This window comes from Rutidosis leptorrhynchoides, chromosome 2, assembly GCF_046630445.1.
Source record: "Rutidosis leptorrhynchoides isolate AG116_Rl617_1_P2 chromosome 2, CSIRO_AGI_Rlap_v1, whole genome shotgun sequence".
Lineage (NCBI taxonomy): Eukaryota > Viridiplantae > Streptophyta > Magnoliopsida > Asterales > Asteraceae > Rutidosis > Rutidosis leptorrhynchoides.
This window is the reverse complement of record NC_092334.1, coordinates 681,213,573-681,228,950: the sequence shown is the minus strand read 5'-3', so window position 1 is coordinate 681,228,950 and position 15,378 is coordinate 681,213,573. Positions and strand designations below refer to the sequence as shown.

The 15,378-nt window shown below is 35.2% G+C and overlaps 1 protein-coding gene across 1 annotated transcript; it reads right to left on the bottom strand.

The window, feature by feature from the left end:
• Positions 1-5: 5 nt before the first annotated feature.
• On the bottom strand, positions 6-14,525 carry LOC139890306 (mannose-P-dolichol utilization defect 1 protein homolog 2-like). The gene is made up of 8 exons (XM_071873197.1): positions 14,376-14,525; positions 11,619-11,772; positions 11,461-11,533; positions 11,256-11,322; positions 11,110-11,169; positions 554-614; positions 428-469; positions 6-73 (listed from the first exon to the last, which is right to left on the bottom strand). Exons 1-8 carry the CDS (start codon positions 14,520-14,522, stop codon positions 6-8), a joined length of 672 nt encoding a protein of 223 aa, XP_071729298.1. The 5' UTR covers positions 14,523-14,525.
• Between the last annotated feature and the right edge of the window lie 853 nt (positions 14,526-15,378).

The following is a 15,378-nucleotide window of genomic DNA, read 5'->3' as shown; positions in this document are numbered from 1 at the left end:
GTGGTCTATGATCTGTTTCTACTCTGATTTCTTGCACCATTCGTCAATATGCCAATAACCGAACCCATAACAACTTTAAACAAAGTTTAAATATATCAGATTAAATAGATATCATCACATCCCCAGAACTAAATTCTAAATAAACAAAAAAAAGGTTCATTGCTAACCTATATAAGAAAGGATTATTGAACAAGTGAAAATAATGGTTTTAATCAAAAGGCAACAATATGAATTCATTCAGTCATTTAAAAGTCAATTTGAGTAGCGTTTATATAAGGTCTAAGGGGTAACAATATCAACACTGTGTGTTTTGGATTAACCCAACCCGTTTCAAGTTGACTTCGACCCGAAACCGTTTAGACCTGTTACCCAACCTGCCTCTGCCAAGTGGTCACATCTAGTTTACATAAATGGAGAAGAAGGATACCACTTGTTGGAGCTTTTTCTTGAAGGCTCGTAAACACTCTTACTGCAAATCACGTATAAAGCAACATGAGACAACTACTTAATCGTATTACTTCATACTTATGGTCAGGTAATAGATATAACTCACCTATAGAACCAGCAGAATTCATAAATAAAGTCAAGAAGCTAAGCTCCCTTGTGCTTTTGTTCTGCACGAATATTAACATATTTGTCACTGAACGTGTGATATTATCAATAATTTATGCGATCTTAAGATGTGGATATGAAGAGACAATCACTACACAGATATGCACAAACGCTAAATAATGTACAATGTTTACGTGTTTATTTATAAAGTCTACATGTTATTCAAATGAAAAATACCAATCCTTAAATTATATAAAAACAGAGTCTAGTAGATGGAAGTACTTTAATATGAACTCTTTAGAAAGATACCAAATAAAATTTTAACCATTTGAATTCTCATATGCAGAAATAATTACTAACTTCATAGGTTTTAGAGATAATATTAATTATGAGTATACGATCCCAGGTGATCTGGTTCATATAGAATTTCGAGAGTTACTATTGAACTCGATTGTAAAAGCTAAAAGAGACTAACTGTCTAACTATATTTTGGAGAGCATATAATGAAAGATGAAATGTGACATTTGACTATGTTGATACGGAGTAATTGTTAGTATATGATCTGATGAGTCAAAAGTGTTTTACAGAAGTTTAGAGTCTGGCGATCAGAGTCTGGAGTTGCAGAATTTGTTTGAAGTATGACGTTTCTTGGTGATTAAGCTACAGAGGATTTTGGAGATATGTTTTTAGTTTAAGAAGATTTGATCTTATCTCTGTAAGGATAAACATTAGTTAATACCGAATATTTGATATGTTTAGTTTATCTTTTCCTTTATTGTAGCTAGTTTGTTTTGGAAACCAAATCATAAAGATTTGGTTTATCATGTATAAATAGGGATCGATGGTTTTGAACTTGGTATCACTTTTAATCACGAATATTGTGTCTTTCATATCTCTTAATTCATAATTCGTGTTCTCTCAATTTTGTTCATATAATTCGTATCTATTGTTCATTGAGAGTATTGTGTTCATAATCAAGCTATTGTGAACTAATAACTGGTATCAGAGCGGGTTTGGTGTAAATCCAATTCGGTAATCTTAAAACGATCCATATATTGTTAAAAGATGTCCTCCAGTACCATCCCAACTCCAGTTATGGCTGGTAAAGGAGTGCCAATTTTCGATGGCACAGACTTTGCAACTTGGAAGCTAAAAGTTCTATGGTTTCTTGGTTCGATTCATGAAGATGCTGAACAAGTTCTTACAGTAGGACCTATTATACCTGGTACAATGGTTGAAGCTGTTCCTGCTACAAGTACTGCTGCTGCTCAACCTGCTTATCTTCGTGAAAAACCAAGAGATAAGTGGACAGAAGCAGAAGCCATAAAGTTCAAGCTTGATAGCAAGATAAGAAGTATTATAGGTAATGGTGTTACTGTTCCAATTCTCAGGAAGATCAGTCATGCTAAAACTGCAAAAGCTATGTGGGATCTCTTGCTTAATGACTATGAAGGTGTCACAGTTGTTAAGACTCAGAAGAAAAAGAATCTGATAAGGTGTTATGAAAATTTTGCTGCTCAGCCTAAAGAATCATTGAGTGATCTTCATTCAAGATTCCAGGTTCTGATTAATGATCTTGAAAGTGTTGGTGTAGAGAAAACACAACAAGTGTTGTGTCAAAAGTTCATTGAACTGTTACCTTCAAACTTTGAATCTGTGATTACATCAATGGTAATCAGTGAAAAGATAGACACTTATGAACTAAGTGAGTTGTTTGGCATATTGTCAAACTTTGAAGAATCACAGTTGAAGAACAAGATCAATGCTAAGAGAGTTGTTAAAGATCCAGAAGCTGCATTGATAGCTACTACTAAGAAGAACAAGCAATTGTTCTCTAGTTACTCTAGTAGGGTTGATTCTGAAAGTGATGAGACCTCTGATGATAGTGATTCTGATGTAGATGAGGAGATTCAGGATCTGGAAAGTCAAGTGGCTCTTTTGACTCAAAGGATTGAGCAGAAGAAGTTTGGTTTTAAGAAGGGTAAAGGCAAGAGTTCTTTTGATCCAAAGAAAGCTAAATGTTTCAAGTGTGGCAAGGTAGGTCATATAGCTGCTGATTGCTGGTCCAAGAGTGAAGGAGGTTCAAGCTTCAACAAACCTGTTGACAAAGCAAGAAAGTATAAACTCAAGTACAAGAAGATGAAAGGTGAAGCAGAAAAGTTGAAGAATAAAGAACAGGAGAAAGCATTGTACACAGAAGCATGGGAAGATGAAGATTCATCATCTGATGATGAAGAGGATAAGTGTCTGATGGCTATAATTGAAAAGGATAGTGAGTCTAGCAAGTTTGAGGAAGATTTGAAAGCTATTGAGAAGATGGATAAAGACTCTACTTGTAACAAAGGTTCTGCCTATAAGGTACAAAACTTTGTAAACTATCTTAATAATGAAAAAGTGAGAATGTTTCAGTATTTGTTGCTTGATTTCAATTGGTGCTTAGAAGATAGTGACAGGTTAAGAACACAGATCATTGAGCTTAAGAACACCATCAAAGATAAAGATGCTGAAATTAAAGTATTAAAAGAATGTGAGGTAGAACTTGACACATACAAAATGGCATATTCAGAAGAAACTAAACGGTTAAATACTGAATTAGGAAGATCAATTAAAAAGGCAAACCATTATGAAAATATTTGCAAATCTTGGTGTGTTTCTTCCAAAAAGAATTCTGATGCTATTGCTAAGCAAGTACCAAATGATGTCAAAGCTATACTTGGTGAAAACTACACATTAGATAATAATGTGGAAGTTGATCCTATTATATTTAAGCCTGACATTTTACCAAATACTTTTATAAAATTTGATGGTGAGAGAAAAATTTTAACTAATGCTTTTGTAAGATCAACTGAGTTTGTAAAATCATTAGAACCTGTTAAACCTTCAGAGACTATAATTTTAGATTGTAGAAATCCATCAGAGTCTGAACTATTGAAACCTTCAGACTCTAACAGTTTAGTCTCTAAAAGTGAAAGTGTATGTTCTGACCTAGAATCTGACACCCAAGAATCAAGTAGCATAAGTGATACTGAATCATCTTCTGATAGTGTCACTTGTCCAGATCCTAAATGGTCAACTAAAAGAAAGTCAAAGTCAAAACAGGCTAAGACTATTAAAAAACTGAAAAGGAGAATTTCAAAGCTTAGTGAAAGATTAAAGGGTCAAGAAAAATTCTCAAAATCATCTTGTTTTCCTGAAAATTTCAAAAAGGTATGGAAACCTAAAGTTTGTGAAAATAAAGGTGTTTTGAAAACAGTGATGGATAAGTTGATCTGGATTGGTAACAAAGCTTTTGTATGGAGAGTTAAAGACACTCCATCTGAACCCACTGCAAAGTGGGTTCCCCCTAAGATTTAATCATTTTTCTTTTGCTTGTGTCTTGTGTAGCAGGGTAATAAGTGGTATTTAGACAGTGGTTGCTCAAGACACATGACTGGATGCAAAGAGCATCTTGTAGGGTTTGTAGAAGAAAAGGGTCCTTCTGTGAGATATGGTGATAATTCTGTTGCAAAAACTATTGGTTATGGTACTGTTATTGCTGGAAGTGTGTCATTCAAGAAAGTTGCTTTAGTTGAAGGGTTAAAGCATAATCTGCTAAGTGTGAGTCAAATTGCTGATGAAGATTGTGAGATCAGAATAAGAAAGAAAGCTGGAATTATTTATGATCCTAAAGGAAGACCAACTCTTGTTGCCTGGAGATTTCAAAATGTGTATATGCTGGATTTGGATTCTGTTGATTCTGAAATTGAAACATGCTTGTATTCTCAGTCTGTTCCAGAACTTAATTGGCTTTGGCATAAAAGGCTATCTCATCTGAATTTTAAAAATATTAATGAGCTTTCCAAAAAGAAGCTTGTTAGAGGTTTGCCTCAGCAACCTTTCAAGAAAGATAAACCTTGTTCTGCTTGCATTATGGGTAAACAAACCAAAACAAAGTTTCCCTCAAAATCCCTAGCTACTATTAGTGATCCACTTCATATGCTTCATATGGATCTTTTTGGTCCAATGAACACTAGTAGTCTAGGTGGGAAAAGATACACTTTGGTTGTTGTTGATGAGTATTCAAGGTTTACCTGGGTTATCTTTTTAGCTGCAAAGAGTGATGCTCCTGAAGAAATCATTAATTTAATCAAGAAAGAGCAGGTTCAAAAAGGTGTTCTTGTTAAACAATTGAGAAGTGACCATGGCACTGAGTTCAAGAATGTTACTTTAATTGAATTTTGTGAAGAATCTGGAATTGGTCAAAATTTCTCAGCTGTTAGAACTCCACAACAGAATGGAGTTGCTGAGAGAAGAAATAGAACACTTATTGAGGCAGCCAGAACCATGTTATGTCAATCAAATGTTGCACTCAGATTCTGGGCAGAAGCTGTCAATACAGCTTGTTATACTCAAAACAGGTCATTAATTGTGAAGAGACATGGCAAAACTCCCTATGAATTGTATCATAAAAAGGTGCCTACTATTCATTACTTTCATGTATTTGGATGTAAGTGCTATATTTTGAATCAAAGGGATCAGCTTGAAAAGATGAGGCCAAAATCTGATGAAGGTGTGTTTATTGGTTATTCTTCTGTGTCTAAAGCATATAGAGTGTATAATAAGAGGAGGATGAAGATTGAAGAATCCATTAATGTTTCCTTTGATGAAAGTCCCATTGAAATGGATCAATTCTCTAGTTCTGAGCATTCTGCACTTGGTGAATTGTCAAATTTAATTTCTGGTAACAATACTCAGACTCTAGATTCAGAGTCTGAGACAGATGAATTTAATTTGTCTGGACTGAAACATTCTGCAGATAATGCTCTCACTGAAGAAGTTCAACAAGAAGATGAGCCAATTGTTATTCATGAAGATGATCCACCTTCCAATACTACTGTGAATCCTGTTGTTCCTATTAGAAAATCTTCTAGAAATATTGTTATTCCAAAGCATCTTGAAGATTATGTTGTAGATCCTACTGGTTTACCTAAAACTGGTTCTTCATCTCAGACACCTGTGTCTGATTTTGCAATTGCTAATTATTGTTTCTTCTCAAATTTTCTTTCACTCATTGAACCCAAAGAAGTAGATGAAGCATTGTCAGATAATGATTGGGCTGAAGCTATGACTGAAGAATTGACAGAGTTTGAAAGAAATGATGTGTGGGAATTGGTTCCAAAACCTGAAGGTAAAACTGCAATTGGCACTAAGTGGGTTTATAGAAACAAGGTTGATAAAGATGGTATTGTGGTTAGAAACAAAGCAAGGTTGGTGGCTCAAGGGTATAGACAAGAAGAAGGTATAGATTATGATGAGACATTTGCTCCTGTTGCTAGAATTGAAGCAATCAGATTGTTTCTAGCTTATGCCTCAGATAAAGACTTTGTGGTGTTTCAAATGGATGTGAAGAGTGCTTTTCTGAATGGTATTTTGCAAGAAGAAGTGTATGTGAAACAACCTCCTGGTTTCAAAAATAAGAAGTTTCCAAAGCATGTTTACAGGTTGAAGAAAGCTTTGTATGGTCTGAAACAAGCTCCCAGAGCCTGGTATGATACTCTGTCAACATTTCTTCTAGAAAAGAAATTTTCTAGAGGAGCTATTGACAAGACTCTATTCATCAAAAAGGAGAAAGGTGATGTGTTACTGGTTCAAATTTATGTTGATGACATTATTTTTGGGTCTACTAATCCAACTTTGAGAAAATGGTTTTCAGATATAATGTCAAAAGAATATAGGATGAGTAATTTGTGTACTCTAAACTATTTTCTTGGGCTTCAAATTAAGCAAAGTCAAGAGGGTATCTTTATTAACCAAAGTAATTATGTTTCTGATATGCTTACTAAATTTGGTTTTAAAAATTGTTCCACTTTAAGAACCCCAATGAGTATTTCTGAAAAGCTTGATAAAGATGAATCTGGAAAACCAACTTGTCAATCAACCTATAGAGGTATGATTGGATCTTTGTTATACTTAACTGCTAGTAGACCTGATATAATGTTTGCTACATGTATGTGTGCACGTTATCAGTCAGATCCTAAAGAGTCTCATTATAAGGCTGTGAAAAGAATTTTTAGATACCTGAAAGGTACTCCTAACCTGGGTCTTTGGTATGCTAAAGACTCAGGGTTTGATCTAATTGGTTATACAGATGCAGACTATGCAGGTTGTAAGATAGACAGAAAAAGCACATCTGGTGGTTGTCAATTGTTAGGTGGCAAATTGGTGAGCTGGTCAAGTAAAAAGCAGAATTCAGTTGCTACTTCAACAGCAGAAGCTGAATATGTAGCTGCAGGGAGTTGTTGTGCTCAATTGCTTTGGATGCAACATCAGTTATTGGATTTTGGATTATCATTAACCAAAACTCCAATCATGTGTGATAATGAAAGTGCTATTGCTATTACTGAAAATCCAGTGTTTCATTCCAGGACCAAGCACATAGAGATCAGACATCATTTTATAAGAGATTGTGTTGAGAAAGGCAAAGTGGTTTTAAAACATATTGGCACAAAAGATCAACTAGCAGATATTTTTACAAAGGCACTTCCTGAAGAGAGGCATTTCTATCTTCTAGAAAAACTTGGTATGATAAATCCATCAACAGAAATGTTGACATGTGAAGACACTCTCTAATCTTGTTGTTGTAAAAAAAAAAAAAAAAAAAAAAAAAAAAAAAAAAAAAAAAAAGTCTGATTTTCAGAGTCTGGATGACGTCATATTTATCCAGAGTCTGAGGTTATTTATTTCTTTTATTTTTTTTATTATGTATTTTTGTATATTTTTATTTGTGTTTTTAAAAGGAAAAAGGGTTATTTTAAAAGGGGTAAACGGTAAATAAGTTGGAGGGTTAAAAGTAACTTTTTGAAATCTTGTTAGATATAAATATCCCTCCATTTGTCACAATCGATTTCAATCTTTGAAACCCTAAATCCCCTTTTCGATCTTCAAGTTCAAAATCCCCTCAATTTTACTGCAATTCTCCTTCGATCGATTATAATGGCACGCACAAAGTACATTCCTTATGTTCTGGTACCCACTCCAAACATGATCCGAGCTGTAGAGATCAAAGCAAACAAAGATGTTATGGTTTCAGCAAACAATCGAGTTGCTTGTGATAGTATTCCAGAGAATTTTGCGAATGAAGGTTATGAAGAGGTGATCGAGTTCATGCATAATCATCCACTAAGGGATGCATTCTTCAAAACGACCATAATGTTTCCTGAGTTGTTAGCCGAATTTTGGTACACCTGTGTTGGTGATAGAGAAGCATGGACGCTTACAGGGACTTACAGAAACGGTAACAACACACTTGTCCTTACTGAAGATCATCTAAGGTCAACAAGTGACTGATTCAACTGTTAAAACAAGTATGTTTTCACCTCGATGGATGTTTGTTTTGTCGAATGTTGTAAGGAGTTTGAGTTTCAAAAGTGGTAGCTTGACTGAAATCAATGATTTTGAGGCTTACTTGTTTCATGCTATTGTTACTGGGAGGAATATCGATTTTGCAAGGTTGTATTTCCATGAGATGTTGTTGTTAGCTGAAAGAACACCCAGAGATCATAATGTTCCATTCATAAGGGTTTTAAGTTTGATGATAGAACAGGCTATTACTCCTAATTTGTATGATGGGTTGAGGGTGTTCAGGGTTTATGAGTTTACAGCTGTTCCTGAGTGTAGCACAAGGATGTTTCACAGTCACATCCACAACAATGAAATTGGACTCACTCCAGCTATGCTTCAGTGGATCAACAATGGTCAACCAGCTCAACCTGGTCAACCAGATCAACCTTTAGATCATGAGCAATCAGGGTCTGAAGGGGAATCACATGCAGGGTCTGATCATCCAGGATCTGCAGGTGATCAAAACATTGATCAACCACTTATAGAATCTGATCATTCTGATTCTGCCCCCCCAGTTACTCCACCACATAATGATCAACAAGCAGAGCAGGCAGAAGGCATGAATGAGGGACTCCAACTTGATTCAAACCCACCTTCTCCCACTGCTCAAGAGGTACACTCTCCATTAAACAACCTTATGAGCTTACCAACTCATATTGAGAATATTCACATGTCTGAAAACCTAGTTGTTTCAGCACCCATAGATGCACATCAAACATCTATTAGGCAAGGTGCTGCAAGTGCAACTCCATCACCTCTGCTAGAGGTTGGTGAGGGAAGTACTTTAACCCAGCCTAAACCATCTAGGATAGTGAGCTTGGATAACCTCATTACAGTTACTGAATTAACCCCCTCAGATAACTTAAATCAAGTCCCAATCCTGGACTTATCAAACCAAACTCAAGACCAATCTATGGCTAAACCTACCTCAGACATCAGTCTGCCACTCCACTCTCCAAATGTCCAATCCTTACACATTCTTGCACAGGCTGCCAATGCTTCATTCAGATCACAGGATGAAGTACAAGTCTCAATAACTTCTTTGTCCAAGGATCACTCTACTTCACAACAGGTAAGTGTTGAGGACATACAACCTTTATTAATCCCAACTGGTTCTACATTGCAGGCTGAGGCACCAGTCACAGAGGTTGGCTTTTCTCAAGCTTTGACTTCTATGGCTCAGGAGTTTGATGACAAGCTTCAGGGTGTGCAGTCACAAATTAATAAACTTCATTCTAACTTTAATAATAATTTGGTTTCAAATAATGAGGTGTTGGAGGTTAGGAGGTTGGTTGGGATTGTACAGGGTTCTGGTGATATTGCAGGTTTTGGTGATCGATTGAGCAGTTTGGAGGCTAAGATGCAGGGTGTTGAAGAAATTAAAGAGTGTTTTGCTGGTTTTGCCTCAGATATCAAGTCTATTAAGGATGATCAAGCTGAAATTTGGAGATTCTTATCTGCTCTCTCTCAAGATGATGTCAAAAAGGGGGAGAAACGAAAGAGGTTAGCTGCAGGTGGTGATGGTGAGTCTTCTAAACGGGCTCACATTGAGGGGGAGATACAGGTTGAGGGGGAGTGTAATGATAATGGTAATGATAATGGTGATGATAATGATAATGGTAATGGTAATGGTGATGAAAGAACTGAAACTGTTGATGAGGTTGTTGTTAGAGATAATTCTGAGGTTGTTAGAAATGAAATTGTTCAAGCAGGTGATCAAGCAGTTTCTCAAGAAAATGCTCAAATTGTGGTTGCAAATGTAAGTCAAATTGGTACAGGTGGTGGTGTTGACACAGGTGATGATGCACAGGTGAATGTTGAAGAGGGTGGTGCTAATGTTGAACAATCTGGTGTTCAAACTGATTTTGGTGAAAGTGGTAATCAAATCATAGTTGGTGGTCAAGAAAGTGTTCTTGATATTGCTGCTGCTCAAGAGAGGCTGAGGTCTTTGATGAATAAAAGGTTTAGGTTTAAAAGGTATGAAGGAGATGTTGTCAGTGTTGAGATTGTGAAGATTGAAACTGAGGTGAATTTGTTATTAACCATGACCCATTTGTCTGATAGAAGAATAAAGGTGAAAGTGAGTCATATTTTGAGACTTGGTTTTTGTGAATGGAGAGGGTTGGCTGTTTGTATTCAAAGATGTGAGGGAGATAAGGAAATTGTTGATGAAGTGTTTAAGAAAGTGTGCAATTTAGTTCATCTTGTGTTTGAAGAAGGTTTTATCAGCTCAAAGGACTATGAAGTTTTTTGTGGAATGTTCAATTTGGAAATGAAAGAAAGGAGGGTCAAAGGTCACGTTGAGAAATATTCTGTTCCTGAGCATCTTCAATTTATTGATGATTATTATGTTGAATATTTGGATGCATTGATGATCAAAACGTCTGGGAATCAAAGGATGTTGATTAGGGTGGATCAATTTGAAGGAACAGATATTCATTTGTTACTTAGTTTGTTAACCAGGTGTGTGACTGTGCAGACTCATCCTTTTAGGGTCAAATTGTTGAAGCACTTGGAGACTAAATTGCCTATGTTGAAGAATTTGAGGTACATGAAGAAGAATTGTAATTTGATTGTGAAGGAGCTGGCAAAACTGAGGAAGTAGAAGATGAGGTTGTTTTGACATCATCAGATAGGGGGAGATTGTTAGTATATGATCTGATGAGTCAAAAGTGTTTTACAGAAGTTTAGAGTCTGGCGATCAGAGTCTGGAGTTGCAGAATTTGTTTGAAGTATGACGTTTCTTGGTGATTAAGCTACAGAGGATTTTGGAGATATGTTTTTAGTTTAAGAAGATTTGATCTTATCTCTGTAAGGATAAACATTAGTTAATACCGAATATTTGATATGTTTAGTTTATCTTTTCCTTTATTGTAGCTAGTTTGTTTTGGAAACCAAATCATAAAGATTTGGTTTATCATGTATAAATAGGGATCGATGGTTTTGAACTTGGTATCACTTTTAATCACGAATATTGTGTCTTTCATATCTCTTAATTCATAATTCGTGTTCTCTCAATTTTGTTCATATAATTCGTATCTATTGTTCATTGAGAGTATTGTGTTCATAATCAAGCTATTGTGAACTAATAGTAATATATATAAAAATATTACTGAAAAAAAACTAAATTCTTAACAGGCAGCAACGATAGTAGGAGCGCAGCAAGTAGTAACTTACTTTAAAATTTTCCAAAATTTGAGGAACCCTAGCAAATAAAAAGATTGCGTGCTGAGATGCCTGCAACAAACAATTTATTCAAGAGAATATATAAAATTTCTACAGATAAAGTCACTAAAGGCCAAAATAGCAAAATTTCTACTTACATATAGGGCTTCAAAAAGAAGCGGGTCAATTTTCCCTGCTAAGATTGTCGGCGCAAGGCCACAATATCTGTGATAATCTCATTGAAGAAATGCAAATTTATATACATAAATGTAATCAGAAGTTTAAATCTTCTAAATAAATAAAGGGATCTATAAGACATAGATTATGGAAGAAAACAATATGGCCCAAAAGCAATTAGGATACAACAATGCACGGATCCATGTTGCGTTACTTACGGGCTGAGAGAAATAATAGATAGTCGCCACCAAAATTATAGCTGCAACGGTCAGAGAAATTAATAAAATTTCACACTTTGTGTAATAACATGTAAAACAATTAATAAAAATGGTAATGTAACGTACCTTGGATTAGAAGAAACGCCAACTCCCCATACGCTGAAAATGGAAGTCCTTTGTGAAGACAATATGCCAAAGCAATGGTATAACCAATTACTTCCATTTCAAATGCGACAACGCTAAGACCTCTTACACTTTTATGTTGAATGATTTTTAGTATCTGCAAAAGATGCATAAATCAATTTCGGATTATATCATTTCAAGGAATCCACTACAATCATCACTTATAAATTTCATACCTTACTGCAAAAATCACGTGCGAATAAATACCAAAATTTGATCCATTGAACCAGGACATATATAGAACTTGTTAAGAATGTACTAACAACTACAACCTAACAACAAAGAGCTCCAGAATATGATCAAAAGCCGCAAAATTGAAATACTTACAAAATAATTGGAAGGGCTAATGTAGCAATGCACTTAAGCTCGTAGTTTTGTAATTAGTACGTAGTACTATAACTATAGAAACTGTCAGTTACTCAGCTTTAGTTTTATAAAACTCATAAAAAATATACCTAAAGCAAAATAGCATAAACTGGTGGTCAAATTGTGATCACACTAACTATTTTAGTTTGTACCAAAATAAAAAATGCAATAATAATTATTATTCACCACCTTATCCTTACACATAATAAAATGTCATAAATGTATTAACTAAAATTGCATTAACTGAAATATCTTTTTTTTTTTTTTTTTCGGCGAAAAAGTTGAATTGTATTGAAATGATTGGATGTCTTCATTAAATCAATGAAGATTAACCATGAACAAAAGTTACAATGATGGAGACTAGCTCGATCATGAGAAACAATGAAACAAAATTAGAAGATGCTCTAAAGTTTCTTCTTTGAGCATACACCATACACACAATATTGAATGATTGGGAGGTAAAACTGTCTGACTGCAAAATAACTATGACGCTAGCAACAGAAAAGACGCATTTCACTCCACTTTGTCCGCAACATTATCAGAAAGCTTGAAAGAAGCTAAAAAGTTGTTCAACTCAACAACTTTGCTAGTATCAAAAAGGGACAGTGGCTGCACAAGGCGCAGGTCCCAACCAATTTGGATTGACTCGACATCAGTAGGGGATCGAAAGCAATTAACAGCAGCATATTGGTCGTAACAGCAGTGAAACAAAGATGGAAAATCAACTTTTACGATGTGACCCCACAACATTTACTTGAACCGCTTCAAAAGCATAATGTTTCCAAATTATTTCGAGAACGGGACGTGTTACTCCTTGTAACCATGGTCACTTGAATTGCAAGAAGTTGTGCTTGGAAGAGGTTAACTAAAGAAACCCGCATTCGAACTCTCGATTTGTACCGAGGTCCCGGGTATTCCATTAGGCGAGCTTCATGGTTTTGGAGTGTTGGTGAGAAGCTCGTCATCTGCCATATTCTTCATTAAAGCGTCGAAATTCTGCATCTCCTCTTTGAAGGTTAACTTTTTTGCACCAAATTGCTTGCCATTAATCTAGCTTTTTTGGAAGTTTGTTTCTTGCCCAACCACATGATTAATTTCGCTATCCGTATCAAAAAAAAATCTGATAAATTAGGCACCTGATCAACCCAATCTTTAGTTTTGGTTTTGGTTTTCTTCTTATCTTTTTCAATAGTTGGGTGAGAGAAAAGTTCTTGCGAATTCTCCTTGGGGATACATCGTGCCTTGATTTTTTCACAAGACTCCCTACAATTGTTTCCTGCACATTGATCAGGAGCGTGAACATTGTCTATGTCTATAAGCTTTGAAGCAAAAGTTTCAGAGATGTTTTTGAAAGGCAGGGTTTTTGCAGGCGAAAAATTGGAACAATTGTGAGAAGTGGAAGGGTTTTTTTTTTTTTTTTGGATAATTGAGTAAGGGTAGGATAGTCATTTATGTTGAGATTAAAAGGCAGTTTTTGAGGCGTGGGTTGACTAGCCGAAAGTGACCTGCACCTTTCTTTCAACTTGTCTTGTACACTATCTTTATTTTTGGAAGAAAACAAAGACCTTTTGATATCATTTGCTGCTTTTTCCTTTTCATTGAAAATAGCTTTTGTGACTTTTTCCATTGAGTAGTGTATTTCTTTTGGTTCCTCTAACACATCTGGTTTGTTGATCTTGACATGAGTATTATAATTAGAATTCAAAAGTTCGCCTGTAACGTCTAATTCTCCTTATTCCGGCAAAAATTCCGGCACAGAAGACTTTTTTTGATTCTCAATCTTTTGTTCTTCCATAGCCTTAATAGTATATTGAAGAACCTCATTATACTCTTCAATAATATTATCATGGACAATCTCGATCAAATCATCTGGACACAATTCTTCAACCCATAAATTACAAGTAGTAACGTTTGCCACATTTGCTTCGACATATTTTTGGATGAAACCCGAATCGTTGATTTCGACTAAGGCATACATTATATCGGCTTGAGAAAGGTTATACGAGTTACGATCGATATGTAGCACTCTGCCGAAGTTCTTGGCCACCTCGATTGTGCAATTTGGTGAGCAACAGTCATACGGTATACCCTTAATCATCACCTTTGAAATTCTGAAGAACTTGTTCAAGAATGAATTGTTATTAGATAATCATTTGGGACCAATAACCTAATCAGGATGCTAATCTATATATGACATCAGCCCTAATTCAAGTCATTATACATTTAAGAATGAACAAATTAACCATGGTAGAAAATAATTTAACCTCCTGAAACTAATTGAAAGCAAAATTGAGGAAACTATATGAAAAATTGAAGGTAATTAAGTTATTTAACCTGAGGTAATTTAACAGTTGTTGAAGCAGCAACGATAGCGTAGCCTAAAAGTTTAGAAATTAGAGGAAGTAAGCAATCCTTTTCTTGAAACTTGCCGTCAGTTAACGATCCAAAAACACAGCTGAAATCCATCCCCAACAACTCCATTTGAACCAGTTCTGAAGGTCAGATTTAATTGTTTGGAAAAATTGCCGGTGGAATTGTAAGATGAATTCAGGTGAAAATTTGAAGACAGTGTTATGGGTTTGTTTTTTGAAACTTCAATAAACTCGATCATGTTAGTTTGATGAGATATGAATGAGATTCCGTATATTGAATTGGCCAATTGGGTCTGTTGGGGGCGTTTATCTGTGTTGGGCCTACTGACTTTAGATCCGATTTTATCATTGGGCTTTTGATTTGAATTAGGCCTACTGGCTTTAGATCCCATTTTGTCATTGGGCTTTTGATTTAACGATTTACTGAGTTTTTGTACGGGTTAGGACCTAATATAGAGAAATTTATGTGGACAGGGGCAGGGGCGGATCCACCATGGTGCAAGCGGGGTCATCCGCCCCCGACGACCGAAATTTTTTAACGTTAATTTTTATGTATATCTTACAATAACAGTGTTGTACTATAAGTTACAGAATAAACTAGTTGAACGACATGGCTTTGCACCAGTTCTTCACCCTTAATTAACATTAATTACATAACTAATTATTTAAAAAGTAAATATTTATCATCTTTTTTGTTTTATTTTTCGTGTTGTCGAGGAAGAACCCAAAATAGTTATGTGATTGATTTGTAATAAGCGTGAAAGTAATTATTCATCATTTTTTGTTTTTGTTTTCGTCTTTTCAAGAGAGAAGACCAAAATGTTCAATCAATAAAATGAGACGTACATCAACGGTTGGTACAAACTATTTAATAAAATAGGAAAAACTATTTGTGTTATATACATATATATAATAACAATAAAACAGTCGTTAAAAAATTAGTTACGTGGTTAATTTGTAATAAG